This window comes from Neoarius graeffei, chromosome 17, assembly GCF_027579695.1.
Source record: "Neoarius graeffei isolate fNeoGra1 chromosome 17, fNeoGra1.pri, whole genome shotgun sequence".
Classification (NCBI taxonomy): Eukaryota; Metazoa; Chordata; class Actinopteri; order Siluriformes; family Ariidae; genus Neoarius; species Neoarius graeffei.
Genome location: NC_083585.1, coordinates 21789986 through 21812521, shown reverse-complemented (window position 1 = coordinate 21812521; position 22536 = coordinate 21789986). Strand labels below are relative to the sequence as shown.

General features: G+C 40.6%; 1 protein-coding gene across 1 annotated transcript; it reads right to left on the bottom strand.

Moving 5' to 3' along the window:
- Positions 1-1666: 1666 nt before the first annotated feature.
- LOC132901131 (uncharacterized) lies at positions 1667-4906 on the bottom strand. Its single transcript, XM_060943486.1, has 5 exons — positions 4593-4906; positions 4425-4466; positions 4011-4319; positions 3772-3916; positions 1667-1739 (listed from the first exon to the last, which is right to left on the bottom strand). Exons 1-5 carry the CDS (start codon positions 4738-4740, stop codon positions 1667-1669), a joined length of 717 nt encoding a protein of 238 aa, XP_060799469.1. The 5' UTR covers positions 4741-4906.
- Positions 4907-22536: the final 17630 nt, after the last annotated feature.

Below are 22536 nucleotides of genomic sequence, written 5' to 3'. Positions count from 1 at the left end.
TGTAAAGTACATTGTGGTGAAATTATAGACAGGCAGAGTCACAGACAGAGTGATACCTTTTGCAGTTCTGCAAAATTCTATAACCTGCCTTTAAATCCATGGACCAATTCATCCTGTGGTATGGAGTTTGGCATTCTAAGGTAAAGATCAGGAAAAACCCAGACAAGAGCCTGGTGCAGACCTGAATGCCAAAACAACGGGACCTAATAATTGGAAGATCTCCGATCTGTGCCAAGTCCAGCAATGTTTTATATGTAGCATTCATGATCATCAAGCCAAGAACTGTCGAAACAATAAGTTATTAGAAATGCATTGTACACTATAAAAAAGTTTGGGGACACCTGACAATCACACCCATATGTGGTTCTTTAGCAGACTGTTTACACAAAGTTGGAATCACACAGTTGTAAAGGAAGTCTCTGTATGCTGTAGCGTTATGATTTCCCATCACTGGAACTAAAAGGTCCAAACCTGTTCCAGCAGGACAATGTGCAAAAAGCATAGTCCATGAAGACATGGCTTGCCAAGTCCAGTGTGGAAGAACTCGAGTGGCCTGCACAGAGTTCTCACCTCAACCCCACTGAACACCTTTGGGATGAACTGCCTTGCTGGATTTCGCTAACGTTCTTGTGACTGAATAAGCAAATCCTCACAACCAGGCTCTAAAATCCAGTGGAAGGGCTTTCCAAAAGAGTGGAGATTATTATAGCAGCATAGGGGGACGAGATGTAGAACGGGATGATCAATAAGCACATATGGGTGTGGTTGTCAAGTGTCCAAAAACTTTTGGCCATACAGTGTGTACTGCGTAATATAATGCAAAATAAATTATATGCATTAAATACATTAATAATAATAATAATGATAATAATAATAATAAGAAGAAGAAGAAACTGCAAAAAGTACTAAATATTTTTATTGAATACATTACTGATCAAAAATGTACATTTCTGCATGTTTCTTTACAAGTGTTAAAAATATATCATACATTTTCAATCACGTGCATTTCATTAATATTTAAAAGAAAGAAAATAAAATGTATAAACAGCACACCAAATTTTGTACAGTACATTGGATAATAATATTTTTATAATTTTTTTTATCTAAAAGCACTACGTATGTTCATTAACCTATCACACACTTCTTATGGTTTCCATATTTACATTATTCAACTGCTTATGCATTTACATACACTAATTAAGTGCATCTGTAGAGTATGTGATGACGGCATATTCGGAAGTCGTGCTTAATTTCCGGCTGACCTCTCTGGGGTGAACATGTAGTCTGTCAGCGGAGCGACAAGCCTGTAGATGAGCTGCACCTGTGGGCTCTTCCCTCCATCTCTGCACACACACACATGAACACAGCCGTTTGTTACTTTACATATCCTAAAGCCTGGAGTGAACCATATTTCATATTACTGAGTCCATGCTACAAGTAATGAAGCTGTTCTTACGAGTCTGTGATCCCGTGGCGTTTGGCTGTGGAGTCCTGTGAGCTCAGGAATGCTGGAGCCTCTCACGGAGATCACAATGTCTGCGTAAGGGACTTCATGATCACTCTGGGAGTCTAAAAGAAAAACAAGAATGATTTCTACTGTAATTTCAGCAGTATTGTAGAAGATTTGTTTTGTACGAAGTGCTCACTTCTTAAAATGTAAAAATTTTCATGGCAATTTGAAATCAAACTCACCTTGTGCTATGGGTTTGTGGATCATTCCTTCATTTTTGGTTCTTGTGCTTTGAAAATGTTAAGATATACACCGTTAGTAGGTAAATGTCAAATGGACAAATTTAGACTTTTTCTATTTTATATATATATATATTCACTACCATTCAAAAGTTTGGGGTCACCGAAAAGTCACACTTTTATTTCCCACCATAAGTTGTAAAATGAATAGAAAATATAGTCGAGACATTTTTCTGGCCATTTTGAGCATTTAATCGACCCCACAAATGTGATGCTCCAGAAACTCAATCTGCTCAAAGGAAGGTCAGTTTTATAGCTTCTCTAAAGAGCTCAACTGTTTTCAGCTGTGCTAACATGATTGTACAAGGGTTTTCTAATCATCCATTAGCCTTCTGAGGCAATGAGCAAACACATTGTACCATTAGAACACTGGAGTGATAGTTGCTGGAAATGGGCCTCTATACACCTATGGAGATATTGCACCAAAAACCAGACATTTGCAGCTAGAATCGTCATTTAGCACATTAGCAATGTATAGAGTGGATTTCTGATTAGTTTAAAGTGATCTTCATTGAAAAGAGCAGTGCTTTTCTTTCAAAAATAAGGACATTTCAAAGTGACGCCAAACTTTTGAACGGTAGTGTGTGTGTATATATATATATATATATATATATATATATACACACACAGTACTGTGCAAAAGTCTTAGGCACCCTATTTTTTTTTCATGCAAACTTATAAATATTGATTTCTATTTTATGACTTCTACATTATTGAGTCAGTACAAAAACATTTTAGAGTTCCAAACATTTGTTCATTTTCCAGCACAAAATTAAATGTTACAGGGAAAAAAAAATTGTATCAGCATATTACATAAGAGAGCACTTTTCAGATTAAAAAAAGAAAACATAATGAAGGCTGCTGGGTTTTGGTGCAAAATGAAGAAGCGAGTGTGATAGTCAAAGTGTCCAGAAGAACTGTAGCTGGTTCTGGAAGATGCTCAGTAAAACCTACAGCTCATTTCCGCATAAAACTGCACTCACTCTACCGGAGACTACTCATCTCATTATCTGTAGCCGCTTTATCCTGTTCTACAGGGTCGCAGGCAAGCTGGAGCCTATCCCAGCTGACTACGGGTGAAAGGCGGGGTACACCCTGGACAAGTCGCCAGGTCATCACAGGGCTGACACATAGACACAGACAACCATTCACACTCACATTCACACCTACGGTCAATTTAGAGTCACCAGTTAACCTAACCTGCATGTCTTTGGACTGTGGGGGAAACCGGAGCACCCGGAGGAAACCCACGTGGACACGGGGAGAACATGCAAACTCCGCACAGAAAGGCCCTCGCCGGCCACGGGGCTCGAACCCGGAACTTCTTGCTGTGAGGCGACAGCGCTAACCACTACGCCATTGTGCCGCCCCCGGAGACTACTATTTTAAAAAAAAATTAAAGCAAAGGGTCGTCTCACACCAAATATTGACTTTGTTTCATTTATTATGGCTTACTGCTTACTGTTTATAGTATTTTTTTAAATGTTGAAACATTTAATTTCATTATTTTTAAGCCATTTTTGGTCTTTACATGTGCTTAAGACTTGTACAATACTGTATATCCTCCTGGGAACCAAGAAAAAAAAAAGTGTCTCTCAATTTCTCTTTTGTTGTGATTTCCTTACTAGGAATTTCCCAGCAACCTTCCTAGTCACATGATATATCATTGGAAAGCCCAGGATGTACTCTTTACAAGACACCGGGATTCAAGTGAATAGCCTGAAAGAGTAAGAAAAAAAAGTATAAAGTATAAAGAAACAGGATAAAGCGGCTAGAGATAATGAGATGAGATGAGATGTCAATACATTATTAGGAGAAAAACTCAATTTTGGTCAAAACCAGATTTTTCTGCATTTTTGGCTGGTTTTTTTTTTTTAAACAGCAGCTCATGGGTTGTTCCTGACTGACTTGTATACAGGTCATAGTTTATGGGTAGATGGTGGAAATATTTGGTGGTAAAATTCATCTGGTTATATTTTTTAAGACTTTTGAAAGAGATGCGGTTTGAAACGTTTGCCTTACTTTTCATAGATTACAGTTGTTGAATCCTCTGCATCCGACAAATTCTTCCCCCTCTTTTTGTAGCATAGATAGGTCAGCAGAAATATTAGCATGACTGCTACAGACAGTGCAATTGCTGCGAATGGCCTGATCCATCCAAATCCATCTGTTTGAAAATTGTGTCACATTGGTTATTTTATTTTTTTAAACAGAGTCTGTCATGTTTTTGTCGTCCATTATTTAGAACGGTAACAACTCACCATTTTTAATAACATCAATCACAACACTAATCTTCTGGCTGGTACAAAGCTGGTTTGTGCTGCATGTGTACGTTCCTTCAGCATCTTCTGTGATCTTATTCCATTCGACAAACCTGCTTGGGGTTATTTCTGTGACATTTGCATCATCCCTTATCCATTGGCCTTCGCAATGATGGTTGGTAGAAAGACAGTCCAGTTTTAGTTTGTCTCCCAAGAACACTTGGATGGAATACGATGATAGGCCTTTGTCAAGATGATGAAGGTTTAACTCATTCTGATTTTGGTAAATCGCCACTTTCACCGCTACATCTGGAACAGACGATTAATTTTTATGTATTTATTTATTTTAATTTGAGTAATTTGTACAACGTTGCAAGTCTATGTGACACGTGTAACACATTTTTCTTGACTTACCTAGAGCTACTTTACGATGGATGACTGGTCCTGTGGTCTGATCTACCACAAAAAATGCAAACATGATCAGAAATAAACACCAAATACCCCAGATACATCACAAACACCACAGATACATCAGCTTACTGACAAGAGCAGTGCTCTTTACCTGAGCTTACAATTTACTACCTTGAATTTGAAGTGATATGATCTGCTCAAGGTTATGAGGGAGATCTTGATGATCATTCTTCACAGAAAAACACGAGTAGTTATATAAGGTCTGCTCCAGGGTCAGATTAAGAGTTTGCAAGCTCACAATGCACATGTCTTCACTCATGTTTTTTTCTATTGTAGTCCACAAACAGGTGTCACATGCCGGAGTATCTTCCCATTTCCAAATGCCACGAATGAACCCAGTGGAGCAGTTGTAGATACAATTTAAAGTCAGCGGTTCTCCTAATCTAGCTTTAATAACATCAGGGATTTCAGCAGTCTTTCCACACATAGCATCTGAGAATGAAAGATAAATACGTTAGCAGGCAATGAGTAATACAGTCTGATAATTATATCCTGATTGGACGACTCACTAGAAGATGGCGATAAGAAAATACCTTTGATTACAAAATGCAAAAGCAGCAGAGCCACACGAGTCAGAAACAACAACATGGTCCAAATGCAAGGATTTGATATTTTCTGTTTCTGTAAAAGCTCAAAACTCTTTGTGAAAAAAGAAATAATGGAACGTTAATGCTATGCTCCTCCTTTTGAGGTTGAACAATTTAGTTAAACCTCCAGGAAATGGCAGCAGCTTTCTTCAGCTGCTGTTCACAGAGGAGAAAAAAAAAGATATATAATCTGAATATCTGAATAACCATTTGAATATCTGTACTTGCAGGTTTTTTTTTTTAAATTCAGCTAATACCTTTGATTTTTACTTCATAAAATACATTTTATGCAGTAATATTACACAGTATAATACAAAAAAACCTTCTGCTTTCTCTTTACTCTTCATTCTCATTTTCAACCATGACATCACTACATTTTTCTCGAATCATATATGTATTTTATTGGACCTTTTAGCATCAGACGTCTTCAATCAGTTGATTAACAACTCGAAATATTTACAGATGCTACAGCGAGAACGTGACCACTACTGTATATCACTGTATCATCAGAGTTATTATTGCACTAGATAACATTTGAAAGATTAGGAATAACGCTGTTAGCTTTAGTGAATGTTTCCCCATGTTCTCGGTGAAAGAGATGTTAAGTTAGCATCAGGAAGTAAAATCAGTGTATGATATAAAGCAGACATCTTTTGTGAGTCATTCCTGTACTTTTGCTTTCATACTTTCAGGATGTTTAAGACTTTAAATTGAGTGGAGAATGTGAAGCTTTACTTTAACCTTTACCACAGCCTTTATTTAGAAAAGCAGTTGCAGTATTACATGAATAAAGATTTTATTTTATTTGTCATTTCTGGTGGTTCATTAGCAAATGTGAATTGTGACTGAATGTAACCCATAAAATATGGGCTGACTGACTAAAATATTTAATAAATGATTTAATAAATTAAATAAATACTTTAAAATTTGGTTTTAATTTAATGTCATCATATTTTCTCTATGGGCGGCACGGTGGTGTAGTGGTTAGCGCTGTCGCCTCACAGCAAGAAGGTTCAGGTTCGAGCCCCGTGGCTGGCGAGGGCCTTTCTGTGCGGAGTTTGCATGTTCTCCCCGTGTCCGTGCGGGTTTCCTCCGGGTGCTCCGGTTTCCCCCACAGTCCAAAGACATGCAGGTTAGGTTAACTGGTGAATCTAAATTGAGCGTAGGTGTGAATGGTTGTCTGTGTCTATGTGTCAGCCCTGTGATGACCTGGCGACTTGTCTAGGGTGTACCCCGCCTTTTGCCCGTAGTCAGCTGGGATAGGCTCCAGCTTGCCTGCGACCCTGTAGAACAGGATAAAGTGGCTAGAGATAATGAGATGAGATGTTAGCCGTGTGATAGACTGGCAACCCATCCAGGGTGCACTTGCCTCTCACCCAGAGGATAAGCAGCATAGAAAATGAATGAATTAATCAATCAGTGACTCAGTGAATTAATGAATTCCTATATAATTATTATAGCCTTAAAAATAATCCTCTATTATAATTCTAAATAATACAGTCGTATCTTTTTTCTCTGTCTTTATTAGGAACACCCATCCACCTGCTGTTTGATGCAGTTCGCTAATCAGCTGAATCTTTGACAGCAGCACAATGCATCAAATCATGCAGATACAAATCAAGAGTTTCAGTTAATGTTCACTTCAAACATCAGAACGGGAAAAATTGTGATCTCAAAGTGTGACTTTCTTTCACTGTGGCATGGGTGTTGGTTTGAGCCAGATGGACTGGTTTGAGTATTTCAGAAACTGCTGATCTCCTGGGGTTTTCACACACAACAGTCTCTAGAGTTTACACAGAATGGTACGAAAAACAAAAAATACTGAGTGAGTGAGTGAGTGAGTGAGTGACAGTTCTGTGGGTGGAAACAAACGCCTTGTTGATAAGAGATGTCAGAGGAAAATAGACAGATTGGTTCGAGCTGCCAGGAAGGATATAGTAGCTCTAGCAACTCTTTACAACCGTGGTGAGCAGAAAAGCATGCAACAGCAGAAGACCACATTGGGTTCCACTCCTGCCAGCCAAGAACAGGAATCTTAGAATCAAGAACAAGTTCCTGTTAAAGTGGCCAGTGAGTGTGTCACATATAGTAGGAGGTCTCCTGGTCAAACAAATAAACAATACTAAGCATATAAACTTAGTAGAACAACCTATAAAAATGTTATTTCCTCTACATACAACTGTCCTCTTCATCATTAATCAACTTGTCTCCCTTTGCAGTTTGCTAATTATTTTACTGACTGTATATGGTCACTGGAGTGGAAACATGGGTTGGTGCAGTTTGCAGAAGCACAGACGAGCCAAGTTGCACCACGATACCTTGCATTGCCATCTGTTAGTGGGTGTGAAAAAAAGAAAAGAAAACAGGAAACATCCTACCTATACTTTACCACAAACCAAGCTTCCAGTGTTTCTACGTCTTATCATTGTTTCTCTTTGTTTCTGTGACTTTTGTTCATATTAACATTCAACTGAAACGTTTCCAGAATCATTTCCAGGAGCCACTGTCTTTTTTCTGACTCATTGTTTAATTATAAATGTTATATTGTCATGTGGTAGCATGTGCTAGGACTGTAGTATCCATTTAACTCTGTAGAAATATAAAGCCTGATTATTATTATTATTATTATTATTATTATTATTATTATAAGCAAACTAGATTAGATCCTGTCACATCCATCCTCTGCGATTGAAATGGCAGTCATTCTAGATGTTTCCTTGTCCACCTCCACACCCAGCGAGTGCCTGAACGGCTGCTGGAGGAATCGAGTTACGTGGTTTGTATTTCACTTTCAATTATTGAGGCCTCTGTGTTTTCTGATAAACCCAGTGGGTCTCTGGTTCATGCAGCAGAAAATGTCCAGATGGTACAAGCGGTGAACAAGGTGTTTGGATGCTGTTCACCATGTACCGATGCTTTGCTCTCCTTCTCTTCTGCCAAGTGTGGAATAAACACCTGAGGATACACAATATCCTCGTGTCAGGTAGGCACTAGCAGCATGGTATTGAACAATTCTTCAATAGAGTTGTTTAATATTTAGCATGCATACTAGATGTTCCAACAATTGATGATCATTTTTATGGTACAGGAGCAGACATAAGGGCTGATACTCTTGAGTGTATAAGCCACTGTAATCTAAGTACAGTCACGTTATGTCCTGAGGGAACCTACTTTTCATCAGGGATTTGCTTTGAATGCCCTGCAGGGCAATAGTAAGTAGGGAATTTAATTGGATTGTATTTTATGTTCAAGTGTTAAATACTGACTTTTGTTAAGGCTGTCATCTATTCTGTCTTAGCTGCTTTGGCAATGTATCTGCACCTAGAAAATGCCCACCAGGCACACATAATCTCTACCCTGGGAAAAGCAGTGTTCAGGATTGTCAGGTATCAATCACCTCTATAAAATCTCTACATAATCACAGTCATTCAAAATATACTGTCGGGTCAGTTTGGATAGCATCAAACTCTATATTTGTAAATTATACTGTATATCTTTATGTAGCTTCAGCAGTCGAAAAATCATAAATTTATTACCTAAAGCTCCAGCGTGCTGCCCGTTCCTCTGTTTTGGTTTCCTGGAAACTTAAGTGACTACACAACAAAGTGGTATCTAATGTAATGTAATGTAATAATGTATGGCATGCTGGATAGCTAGTTAAGTGCATTAATATACAGGACCAGTTGAAAGTTTGGACACACCTTTCTCTTGACTTAGTTGAGTGGTTCTTGACATAATATGGATTCCTACAGTTATGGAATAGGGCTACTTACTGTATTTTTATTATTTACTATTTACTGTTTGATCTCAAACACATTAAGAAGGCAAGAAATTGCACTAATTAACTTTTGACGAGGCACCTGTTAATTGAAAAGCATTCCAGGTGACGACCTCATGAAGCTGGTTAAGATCATGCCAATAGTGTGCAAAGCATCATCAAGGGAAACACTGGTTACTTTGAAGAATCTAAAATATGAAACTTTTTTGTTTACCACATAATTCAATATTTGTTCCACATTATTTCATAGTTTTGATGTGTTTAGTGTTGTTCTACAATGTAGAAAATACAAAATACAGAAAAAAAATATGAATGCATGGGGGTGTCCAAACGTTTGACTGGTACTGTAGGTATAGCAAATGAGACTACGGTTATTATCTTCTTCTGACACAGTTTTGAATGTATCTCATTGTGTTTGCATACATAAAACAAAGTTGATGTTGAACCTATTTCTTTGCTCGGAACGACAAATAATAACCTAAAAGCCCAGACATGAAATCAGCTTGCCCTAAGCACCCAAGCTAGTATGTATCTGTACTGAAACTCTAATGTTCTGAAATCTTAATTATCTATCAATTACAGCCCTGTACTCCAGGTTTGATTAGTACAGAGGATGGTGTAGATTGCAGGCTCTGCCCTGCTGGATACTCCTGCGACAGAGAAACGGGCACTCTCACAGCATGTCAGAATGGACAGTATTCACCAGAAGGCCACACCCAGTGCCTCACTTGTCCCTTCGGTTTTGTTTGCAAGGATGGATTTCAGAAGAAGGTATGTTTAAATCATGAACTGCCAAACCTGGTTGCTTAACAAGACAGCATTGATTTTTTTTTTTTTTTAACCTCTGGCATGCCACACGGATCAATAAGGAATAACTGTATTTGTGGGTGTACTGTTTTAGTGTGGGCCTGGAGAGGAAGCTGACCTAAACAGAACTGAGTGCACAGAATGTCTTAAAGGCTATTACTCTACTCTGTGCAGTGCCCAGTGTGAGCTGTGCCCAGCTGGTAAAACTGGAAGATCTTTGCTTTATCATTAATTTAGGTCCATTCGATCACTTTCACCCCGTTTCACCTAATAGAAAAACCTGTGCATCTAATCACTTTAGTGCATTTGATCACCTACTTTCATCTGGTTTCACCCAACCCAGAACTGCCGTTCTGTACAAAATGTTTTATTTATTTCCCCTCCATAGGCAGTTATTGCCCTCACAATGGGATGTCTCAGCCGCTGCCATGTCCGATGGGACAGTACACAGATGTAGCAGGCCAGAGCTCATGCAAAATCTGTAATCGTAGTGTGGCCTGTGCATCCATGGCCAGGACTGAACTGCAGCTGAGCCAGAGGAACAGAATGCCCGTCTCCTGTCCACCTGGCACACATAGAGATGGAGACGGACCTGGCTGTGATGTCTGTCCTCTTGGTGGGTTTCTAAAATTCTAAAATATAAAACAGTCATCAGCCCTGATTATAAATGAATACAACCTTAATTCCAAAAAAGTTGGAACACTGTGCAAAACATCAATAAAAACAGAATGTGAAGATTTGCAAATCATGGAAACCCTATATTTAATTGAAAATAATGCGAAGACAACATATCAAATGTTGAAACTGAGAATTTTTTTTTTTTAATAGATGCCCATTTTGAATTTGATGTCAGCCACATATTTCAGAAAAGTTGGGACGGGGCAATAAAAGACTGAAAAAGTTGTGTAATGCTTAAAAAAAAACTAATTTGCTTAAAATTGGCAACAGGTCTGTAACATGATTGGGGAGAAAAAGAGCATCCCAGAGAGGTGGAGTCTCTCAGAAGTGAAGACGGGGAGTGTTTTACCATTCTGTGAAAGACTGCGTGGGCAAACAGTGCAACAATATGAGAATAATGTTCCTCAATGTAAAATTGCAAATAATTTGGGGCTCACATCATCTATGGTACATAATATCATTAAAAGAGTCAGAGAATCTGGAGAAATCTCTATATGCAAGAGACAAGGCTGAAAACTGACATTGGATGCCTGTGATCTTCAGGCCCCCAGGCGACACTGCATTAAAAGCAGACACGTGTCTGTAGTGGAAATGACTGTATGGGCTCAGGAACACTTCAGAAACCCATCGTCTGTGAAAACAGTTCATTACTGCATCCACAAATGCAAGTTAAAACCAGATATAAACAATATCCAGAAACACCGCCACCTTCTCTGGGCCTGAGCTCTTTTACGATGGACTGAGGTGAAGTGGAAAATTGTCCTGAGGTCTGACGAATCAAAATTAGAAATTCTTTTTAGAAATCATAGACACCATGCCAGTGGTTAGCGCTGTCGCCTCACAGCAAGAAGGTCCGGGTTCGAGCCCCGTGGCCAGCGAGGGCCTTTCTGTGCGGAGTTTGCATGTTCTCCCCGTGTCCGCGTGGGTTTCCTCCGGGTGCTCCGGTTTCCCCCACAGTCCAAAGACATGCAGGTTAGGTTAACTGGTGACTCTAAATTGACCGTAGGTGTGAATGTGAGTGTGAATGGTTGTCTGTGTCTATGTGTCAGCCCTGTGATGACCTGGCGACTTGTCCAGGGTGTACTCTGCCTTTCTCCCGTAGTCAGCTGGGATAGGCTCCAGCTTGCCTGCGACCCTGTAGAACAGGATAAAGCGGCTACAGATAATGAGATGAGATGAGATGAGATGAGATGAGATGAGATGAGATGAGATGAGATGAGATGAGATGAGACACCATGCCCTCCAGGCTAAAGAGGAGAGGGACCATCCAGCTTGTTATCAGTGCACAGTTCAAAAGCCAGCAACTGTGATGGTATGAGGGTGCATTATTGCCCATGACATAGGTAACTTGTACATCTGGGAAGGCATCATTAATATTGAATGATATATACACGTTTCAGAGCAATATGCTGCCATCCAGACAAAATCTTTTTTCAGGGAAGGCCTTCCTTCTTTCAGCAAGACAACACCAAACCACTTTCTGCACATATTAAAACTGCACGGCTCTGTCGTAAAAGAGTCCAGGTGCTAAACTGGCCTGCCTGCAGCCCAGACCTGTCTCCCATTTAAAACATTTGGTGCAAAGGAGACCCTGAACTGTTGAGCAACTGAAACTGTATATCAGGTAAGAATGGGACAACATTTCTCTTTCAAAACTACAGCAATTGGTCTCTTCAGTTCCCAAACATTTACAGAGTGCTGTTAAAAGTAGAGGTGATGCAACACAGTGGTAAATATACCCCTGTCCCAACTTTTTAAAAATGTATAGCTGGCATCAAATTCAAAATGAACATATACTTTTCAAAAAACAATACAATTTCTCAGTTTCAACATTTGATATGTTGTCTTTGTACTATTTTCAATGAAATATAGGGTTTCCGTGATTTGTGAATTATCGCATTCTGTTTTTCTTTACAGTTTACACAGCATCCCAACTTTTTTGGAACTGGGGTTGTAATTGTTAAAATTCACTTTCATGGCCCAAACTGGTATTTTGCTTTCTTTTAGGGCATTACTGTGTCGGAGGTGTTGCTATCCAATGTCCAGCCGGAACATATGGACCAAAAGAGGGTCTGCAGAGAGAGAGAGACTGTGCTATTTGCCCTGCAGGTAGATTCTAAGCTAACAGAGAATATTAGAAGAACATTTAGTAAAGAAGTTTGGTCTGTAACATTACAAAAATAATGTAATTTCCATCACAATATGATTAGAACAAAGTTAGACAAAAACATTGGGGTCAAATATCAATGTTCCAACAACACTTTAAAAATGTTTTACAAATGCTACATAAACTACCCAGATTATAGGTTGAAGATGTTTGTTCAAAATATTCCTAAATAAACAAAATTAATAATACATATGTAATAAAGAACATAAAATTGTCTTGCAAAAGTATTCTCCCCTTTAAACTTCTTTTCCACTTTTTGTAGTGTGACAGTCTGGAACTGCAAAGGACTTAATTAGGACCATATGTCATATCTACACAAAGTAATCTATAATATTCATGTTAGTTCAACCATTTGCCATCAGAAGTCACTTCATTCGTTGAATGGAGTCCATCCTTGTGCAGCTACAGTAGTGTCACATGAACTCATACCTGTTCCTGGAAAGTCATAGGTTTTGTTAAAGAGCACACCTAAACAAAAACAAACAAACAAAAAGCAAGTACAGGTCAAACTTCTGGAACTGTATCAATCAGGCTTCAGTACTAAAATCTCATCTCATCTCATTATCTCTAGCCGCTTTATCCTTCTACAGGGTCGCAGGCAAGCTGGAGCCTATCCCAGCTGACTATGGGCGAAAGGCGGGGTACACCCTGGACAAGTCGCCAGGTCATCACAGGGCTGACACATAGACACAGACAACCATTCACACTCACATTCACACCTATGGTCAATTTAGAGTCACCAGTTAACCTAACATGCATGTCTTTGGACTGTGGGGGAAACCGGAGCACCCGGAGGAAACCCACGCGGACACGGGGAGAACATGCAAACTCCGCACAGAAAGGCCCTCGCCGGCCACGGGGCTCGAACCCGGACCTTCTTGCTGTGAGGCGACAATGCTAACCACTACACCACCGTGCCGCCCTCAGTACTAAAATATATCGCCCAAACTTTGAACATCACATGAAGCACCATTAAATCCAAATCCAGAAAATAGTATGAGGTAAGGAGGCAATTTAGTCAGTGAATCAACCATGAGGTCAAGGTTAACTATGAAGTAGCTGGAGAGATCTACAGATATAAAGTTAACATAAGAAAGCCATTATTGGAAAGGGGGAGAAAAAGCCAGATGAAATCCCATTTGGAGACGCAGCAAACTTGTAGGGGAAAAAAAAGGACTCCAAAAGTAAAATATTTCTCCTTGGCACAAAGTGAAAGTATCCTGAGAACACCATCCAGACAGTGAAGCATGGTGGTGGTAGCATCATGTATGTAGTGGCAGTACTTTTCATCAATAGGGACTGGAGAACTGATCAAGGTTAAGGAAAGAGACTTGAGAATGATGTGGTGGTTCACCTTGCAACAAGACAATGACCCTGAGCATACTGCCAAAGCTATTCTATACTGGTTCAAAACCAAGGACCTGAATATGTTAGAATGTCAGAGTCCAGACCTCAATCTGTTTGGGAATCTGTGTCAAGACTTGAAAATTGCTGTTTACCATTGTTCTTCATCCAAGTTGATGGAGCATGAGCAATTTTGTCAAGAAAAACGAGCAAAAAATATCAGGATTCAGATGCACAAATCCAGCTTAATTGCAGCCAAAAGTGGTTCTAAAAAGCATTAACCTTTGTGTTGGAAGTATACGCCACACAAATCTGGAAGACATAAAAAGAAGGTGGAAGGAGCATTTCTCCAATCTCCTAAACCAGCAAGGGTCAGCCGATCCTGAGGCATGTTGCTGGCTTGAGAGGAGACCAACAAGAGAAGATCTGTGTGCACCCATTACATCAGATGAGCTTGAGAAAGCACTCAAGGATACTAGATGTGGTAAAGCACACAGCCAAAATGGCATCCCAGCTGACGTGTTGAAGTGAGGCAGCCCCAGCCTAACAGCTGCACTCTTAAAACTCTACAATGCATGTTGGGAGAACATATGTCTTCCCCAAGACTTCAAAGATATACTAATTGTGACCATCTACAAAAAGGAGAGAGGAGTGAATGTTGAAACCACCATGGCATATCTCTGCTTTCCACTACAGGCAAGATTCTGGCCAAGATAGTTCTAAACCGAATTAAAAATATCTCAGAAGATGCACTTCCAGAAAGTCAGTGTGGTTTCAGGACTGGCAGATCTACCTCAGATATGATCTTTACCCTGATAAAACTCTAAGAGAAAGTCATCAAGCAATGTCAACCTCTGTATGTGGTTTTTGTAGACTTCTCAAAGGCCTTTGACACCATAGACTGAGAGACACTTTGGAAGGTACGAGAAGTGTATGGACACCCGGAAAGACTGGTAGGGCTCATGAAGCTCTTCCATGAGAACATGTCTGGGAAGGTTTCGATTGGAGGAGACATTAGTGAAGCTTTTCCTGTCAATCATGGTGTCAAACAGGGATGCATTCTTGTCATGACATTATTTATACTCTACCTTACAGCAGTCCTAGAGACTATGGGCACTAACCTAGATAATGGAGTCTACATCAGGACTCAATCGGAAGGCAAACTCTTCAATCTTGCCCGACTCAAGTCCTCAACCAAAACTCAGCAAATTTGCACGTGAGAACTGCTGTATGAAGACAACTCTGCATTTGTAGCAACAGATTTGGATGACATGCAGGAAATCACTGATCGCTTTGCCATAGCTGCAACCCTGTTTGGATTGAAAATCAATACCATGAAAACAGAACTCCTGTACCAACCCTCACCTAAGCCACAGGCAATGCCAAACAATGTTGTTTTGGTCAATGGAATGCCTCTTAGGAGTTCTGGGAGTCTCATCTACTTAGGCAGTGCAGTTACCAACATAAACTCATCAGACTTGGAGGTAGACTGCTGGATTCAAACTGCCACCAAAGCCTTTGACATAAGCAACTATGGTCTTGCTATGACATCAAGAGAACCACCAAGCTGAAATTATACAACACCGCAGTCTTACCATCTCTGCTTTACACCACTGAATGCATGACGCTCAACTGTAAACATTTCAAGAAACTGATCAGGCTACAACTCTGACACCTGCGTCAAATCCTCAAAATAAGATGGCAGGACAAGGTCCCCAATGTAGAAGTCCTCAGGTGAGCTAATACAGTAAGCATGGAAGCCCTTATCACAGCCTCCCAACTTCGTTGGGCTGGACACATCTGGTGCATGCCTGACACGTGACTACCCAAAGCCGTTTTCTATGGAGAACTGAGCCGAGGAAAGAGGATACCGTACAAGGAGGACAGAAACTGAGGTACAAAGACATCTTGAAGAGCAACATGAAGAGTGCCAGAGTTATCGATCAGACGTGGGAAAGGGATGCCTCGGATAGAGCAACGTGGTGAAGCACAGTTAAAAGCTCAGTGTCTGCAATTGAAGACAAGCGTTAAAGGGAGTATACGAGAGCTCACAAAACCAGACATTCCATAGCAGCTCAACCAGGCCGTTCATGCCACTGCTGCAGACGACTCTGTCACTCTAGTGCGGGCCTCGTGGCCCATCTGTGTTTCTACGCATCCTAATGAAGCAGCCAATGACAATAACGAACCTTTGTATCACAATTAAAAAAAAAAATCTACCTTCATATGTGTAAATATTATATATTGTGTAAATAATCCCAATTAAGTCCATTTCAGGGTGGCATGATGGTGTAGTGGTTAGCACTGTCGCCTCACTACAAGAAGGTTCTGGGTTTGAGCCTGGTGGCTGACAGAGGCCTTTCTGTGTGGAGTTTGCATGTTCTCCCCATGTCTGCGTGGGTTTCCTCCGGGTGCTCCGGTTTCCCCTACAGTCCAAAGACGTGCAGTTAGGCTAATTGGTGGCTCTAAATTGACCGTAGGTGTGAATGTGAGGGTGAGTGGTTGTTTGTTCCTATGTGTCAGCCCTGTGATGATTTGGTGACTTGTCCAGGGTGTACCCCGCCTCTCACCCATAGTCAGCTGGGATAGGCTCCAGCTTGCCTGCGACCCTGCACAGGACAAGCGGTTACGGATAATGGAGGTAAGTCCATTTCAGTTATAGGTTGTAACACAACTGTACAAAATGTGGAAAAGATCAAGAGGCATGAATATTTATGTATGAAACTGCATATATAGTTTGTATTTCTATAACAGGATATGTTATGCGAACTGGATTGTTAAATCACAATGAGATGCACGATTAAGTCTGATGTAAAAAGAAATGCTGTAAAATGTGATTTCACTGCTGAAATTAGTGTGATTCTCTCCAGGGTTTTACTGCTTGGAGGGCACATCCCGGAGGCCCAGTTCTCAGTTTCTATGCCCCCAGGGTTATTACTGTGAGGAGGGCACTGCTGTGCCACATGGGTCACCTTGCCCGGCTGGTACCGCAGGAGGACAACTGGGTCAGACAAGTAGGGCAGCCTGCAAGAGGTGTGCAGAGGGTCGCTACTGTCCCACAGGTAAAGTCACATACTAATACATGTATTTACACACACACACACACACACACACACACACACACACACACACACACACACACACACACACACAGTACTTGCTCCATGAACAATGTTTCATACATATCCTGTGTTTCTGTTGGAGTATAAATTGTCATACCAACTGCAATCTAAAATGACTTACTTTTAAAACCACATGAACTATATTTATAGGAGCTCATATTTCCTGCCCTCAACTGTTTCCTTGCCTCTTATCTGTAGTACATTGTGTGTGTGATGTGGGTCAGGCTGTTGAGGAGATGGAAAACTTCTCTGTTCTACCTTCCTATGTTACTGTTCCTGTTTCAACTGTCACTTTTCTTTCCTTTTGTTTAGTTTTAGTGCATGCATATTTATTATTTTGAACCAATTGACTTTAATTTGTATGGTGTTTTTGTAATTAGTTATACTTGCTGTTTTAAAGCTCAGTCTAATTTGAAATGTTTCTCTGTCTTTGTTGGATGAATAAGGTTCTGCAGGTCCAGGTTTGCTCTGTGCCCGAGGGAGATACTGCCCAGCAGGCACAGTCGTCGAAGTTGTATGTCCACGAGGCACCTTCACCCCACATCAAGGCGCTCTAAGTAAGAGCATTTGTAATTTTTTTTTTACCATTTTATACCTCTTAAACCGATGGAAAGCTATTCCATTTATCCTTCAAACACATACATTTTATAAACTGCATAGGTGTGAAGGACTGTCTGAAGTGTCCAGCAGGTTTCTACTGTCCAGAAGGCACAAGTGACCCTTTGCCTTGTCAGCCTGGCACCTTTAACCCACTGGAGGGGCAGGATACACTGACAGACTGTAGGTTGTGTTACCCAGGCAAGGCCTGTACACAGGTGGCATTGAAGGCTCCCGATGTTGAATGTATGCCTGGGTAAGTCCTATAGTGAGCTCTTTTCAGTTTGTTTTTAATTTGTGTCAAAGGCCTGGAAAAACATTTCAGTTATGAAATTCAGGTAAATCAAAATTTTCTTCATTTCAGCTTTGTATGCCCACCTGGCTCGGCACGACCCAATGACCCTGCCAACGCTTGTCCTCCTGGAACCCTGAGCAACAGGACAGATCTGACTGATCGTTCTCAGTGCCAGCTGTGTCCGGCACGCTATGCCTGTCTACGAGGTACCAGTCTGTCCTCTGCATGAATCCATTTTATAAGAGCCATGTTTCAATATTTTATCTGCATATTATTTGTAATATACAGTATTCTGATCCCCATCTCATTCTCTAACACAGGCACTGGTGGCATCCAGAGACCTCCACTCTCCTGCTTTGCTGGCCATTACTGCCCGGTTGGCACCATGTTCCCCACGCAACATAAGTGTCCAGCCGGCACCTGGAACGAGCACAGTGGACTGGAGTCTGAGAACGAGTGTCGGCCATGCCCGCGAGGCTGGTACTGTCTGGCTGGTGTAGGCGTTCCTTCTGGAAGGTGCAGCTCAGGACACTACTGCCCTGAAGGTAGCATGTGGCTCAAAAACTGTCTCATAGACTTTTTTTTTTCATTTATTCACATCAGAATGAATCCTAATCTACATCAATGTATATATACACATCAATATAATAATTTTCGTTTATTTCTTTGTTAACCTCAACTGAAACAATCTCATACATGGATTGAATTCGTCTTATAAGGAACAATGTATGGCACCCAGTTTCCTTGCCCAAGAGGCACCTTCAGCATAAAAATGGGCAATGGTGGAAAGGAGGATTGTGTGGTATGTCCTGAAGGGTATTACTGCCAGGATGGTTCGTCCAAACCCATACCCTGCCCTCCGTAAGTAAAAGCCCTAGTAACCTTACCGTATGTATTACAACTGAAGTGGGCTGGGACAAGTTGAATGTTGTTGATTCTGTTTCTAGAACAACATTTCGACAGTTCAAAGGAGGCCAAAGGCCAGAAGATTGTGCTGTGTGTCCAGCTGGCTACTTCTGTCCCCACTCAGCCACAGTCCACCCCAGAGTGTGTGGGACAGGCAGTTACTCTGTAAGCACAGTGTAAAGTGTAAATATAGTTTGTGGACTTGTTAATACACTTACTGTGGCCTAGTCAAAATGGTACACATTACTACTATTTTATACTACTTTATGCACCTCAATTTGCTGTTCTCCACTCTCAGGACGAGGGCTCAGAGGAGTGCCTGCCATGCCTGCCTGGTCACTACTGCAGTGATGAGACCACCAGTGAGGAGGCCATGCTCAGAGTGATGGTGTGTCCACCTGGTTTCCTGTGCTCCAAGGGCTTGGATCGGGATCCCCAGCGCTCAGCTGTTCTTTGCCCGATTGGCTTCTACTGTCCTGGAGGTGGTGTTGTAAGTGATCCGAAAAGTGTAAGGCTAGGTTAAAAAAAAAAAGTGCCCTCCAAAAGTATTGACACCCTTCATAAAAATGCACAAAAAATAATCTAATCTCATTATCTCTAGCCGCTTTATCCTGTTCTACAGGGTCGCAGGCAAGCTGGAGCCTATCCCAGCTGACTACGGGTGAGAGGCAGGGCACACCCTGGACAAGTCACCAAATCATCACAGGGATGACACATAGAGACAAACAACAATTCACACTCACAATCAATTTAGAGCCTCCAACTAGCCTAACCTGCATATCTTTGGACTGTGGAAGAAACCCATGCAGACAACATTTAAATTCCACACAGAAAGGCCCTTGTCAGCCACTGGGCTCGAACCCAGAACCTTCTTGCTGTGAGGTGACAGTGCTAGCCACTACACCACCATGCTGCCAAATGCAATCATTTCGATTTTTATTTCAATAATTGAGCTTTGCTTAACAAACATAATTCTCATTATAACTACTTTTTAAAAATATCCATTTAAAAATGAATATTTTGAATAAATGCAAAAAGTTTTCTTTCTTGAAAAGCGTATTATATTTAATTCACTCTCAGTCCACAGGAGTTCTATTCCTGTCTTATTATCATGTCCTGTATCCTTGGGGTATAAGAGGTAAAATTCTTGTTATCTATTACTGTGGGACAAACCAAAATAAGACACAAAAAAGACAGACAGAATACGTATCGAACTGTACATCAGATTAAATGTATGTTTGAGCTGAAAATAGATCTTATTGTTCTAATAATCGTATTGCAATAAAATACAGCGTGTTTCCAAAAAATTTGATAGTATTTGAGATGTAAATATCCCAGAAACTATATAGTCTAGGCAAATGAAACTGAACAGGCTTAATGTTCAGCAATATAAGATTTATTCCTCAAAATTTGAATGAGAAATTCAAAGGTATGTAGATTCCATGAACGATTTCACAAATTTTCAATATGCGTGCCTAACCCTAACCCTAACCCAACCTTCCTCTTTGAACTTTTTGTGCCATGTCCAAATCTGCATTGCAGTTGGTGCATTTTTAGAGAATTCTCTCATAAATGCACTCTGCACAGTGTTGTTTGACTGCGTTCGAGCGTACTCGAACACACACAAGGCCTTTTCTTTTCCAGTGAATGGCATTTCTATACCTAAAAAGATAAAAAAAAACATTAAACATAACATTTTGACCTGTTTCCACACATGCTGTTAAAATTTGAGGTCAATTGAAAGAGAATTTGCAAAGTTATTAGATTGTGAAATGATATAAAAATTTTTTTGAAACACCCTGTATAAGCTATGTGTTATTTTTATATATATGCTATAAATTGTTTTGTCCATTTTCATGATGGGTGCAAATAATTCTGGAGGGCACTGTATGTTTCATCAGTCATTGCATTCTCAATATTTCTGCTTTGTGCAGAATCCAAATCCCATACCATGTCCTAATGGCACCTATAGTCGGAAACCAGGACTGCAGGACCCTTCAGACTGCACTGTGTGTCCGGTGGGAATGTACTGCTTCTCCCAGCAAGCCCAGGAACATCCAATTACTGAACCAGTGAGTCTTTTTTCCCCTTTTTTCTCCCATTTCTTATTCTTGTAACTAGATTTATTACCTCGCCCATGATGGAGTAAGCAGGGCGAGGTATTGTAATCAGTGTGGTTTGTTTGTTTGTGTCTGTCTGTTAACAATCTAGCGTCTAGACGGTTGCACCGATTGACTTCAGATTTTCAGGGTAGGTGGGCAATGGTCCATAGATTACCTGATTAAATTTTGGGGGTAATGGGGTCAAGGTGAAGGTCACCGGAAAGGTCAACCTTTCGGTCAAAATAACATACAGTGGTGCTTGAAATTTTGTGAACCCTTTTGAATGTTCTATATTTCTGCATAAATATGATCTAAAACATCATCAGATTTTCACACAAGTCCTAAAAGTAGATAAAGAGAACCCAGTTAAACAAATGAGACAAAAATATTATACTTGGTCATTTATTTATTGAGGAAAATGTTCCAATATTACATATCTGTGAGTGGCAAAAGTATGTGAACCTTTGCTTTCAGTATCTGGTGTGACCCCCTTGTGCAGCAATAACTGCAACTAAATGTTTCCGGTAACTGTTGATCAGTCCTGCACACCGGCTTGGAGGAATTTTAGCCCATTCCTCCATACAGAACAGCTTCAACTCTGGGATGCTGGTGGATTTCCTCACATGAACTGCTCACTTCAGGTCCTTCCACAACATTTCGATTGGATTAAGGTCAGGACTTTGACTTGGCCATTCCAAAACATTAACTTTATTCTTCTTTAACCATTCTTTAGTAGAACAGCTTGTGTGCTTAGGGTCATTGTCTTGCTGCATGACCCACCTTCTCTTGAGATTCAGTTCATGGACAGATGTCCTGACATTTTCCTTTAGAATTCGCTGGTATAATTCAGAATTCATTGTTCCATCAATGATGGCAAGCCATCCTGGCCAAGATGCAGCAAAACAGGCCCAAACCATGATGCTACCACCACCATGTTTCACAGATGGGATAAGGTTCTTATACTGGAATGCAGTGTTTTCCTTTCTCCAAATATAACTCTTTTCATTCAAACCAAAAAGCTCTATTTTGGTCTCATCCATCTGCAAAACATTTTTCCAATGGCCTTCTGGCTTGTCCACATGATCTTTAGCAAACTGCAGATGAACAGCAATGTTCTTTTTGGAGAGCAGTGGCTTTCTCCTTGCAACCCTGCCATGCACACCATTGTTGTTCAGTGTTCTCCTGATGGTGGACTCATGAACATTAACATTAGCCAATGTGACAGAGGCCTTCAGTTGCTTAGAAATTACCCTGGGGTCCTTTGTGACCTCGCTGACTATTACACGTCTTGCTCTTGGAGTGATCTTTGTTGGTCGACCACTCCTGGGGAGGGTAACAATGGTCTTGAATTTCCTCCATTTGTACACAATCTGTCTGACTGTGGATTGGTGGAGTCCAAACTCTTTACAGATGGTTTTGTAACCTTTTCCAGCCTGATGAGCATCAACAATGCTTTTCCTGAGGTCCTCAGAAATCTCCTTTGTTCGTGCCATGATACACTTCCACAAACGTGTGTTGTGAAGATCAGACTTTGATAGATCCCTGTTCTTTAAATAAAACAGGGTGCCCACTCACACCTGATTGTCATCCCATTGATTGAAAACACCTGACTCTAATTTCGCCTTCAAATTAACTGCTAATCCTAGAGGTTCACCTACTTTTGCCACTCACA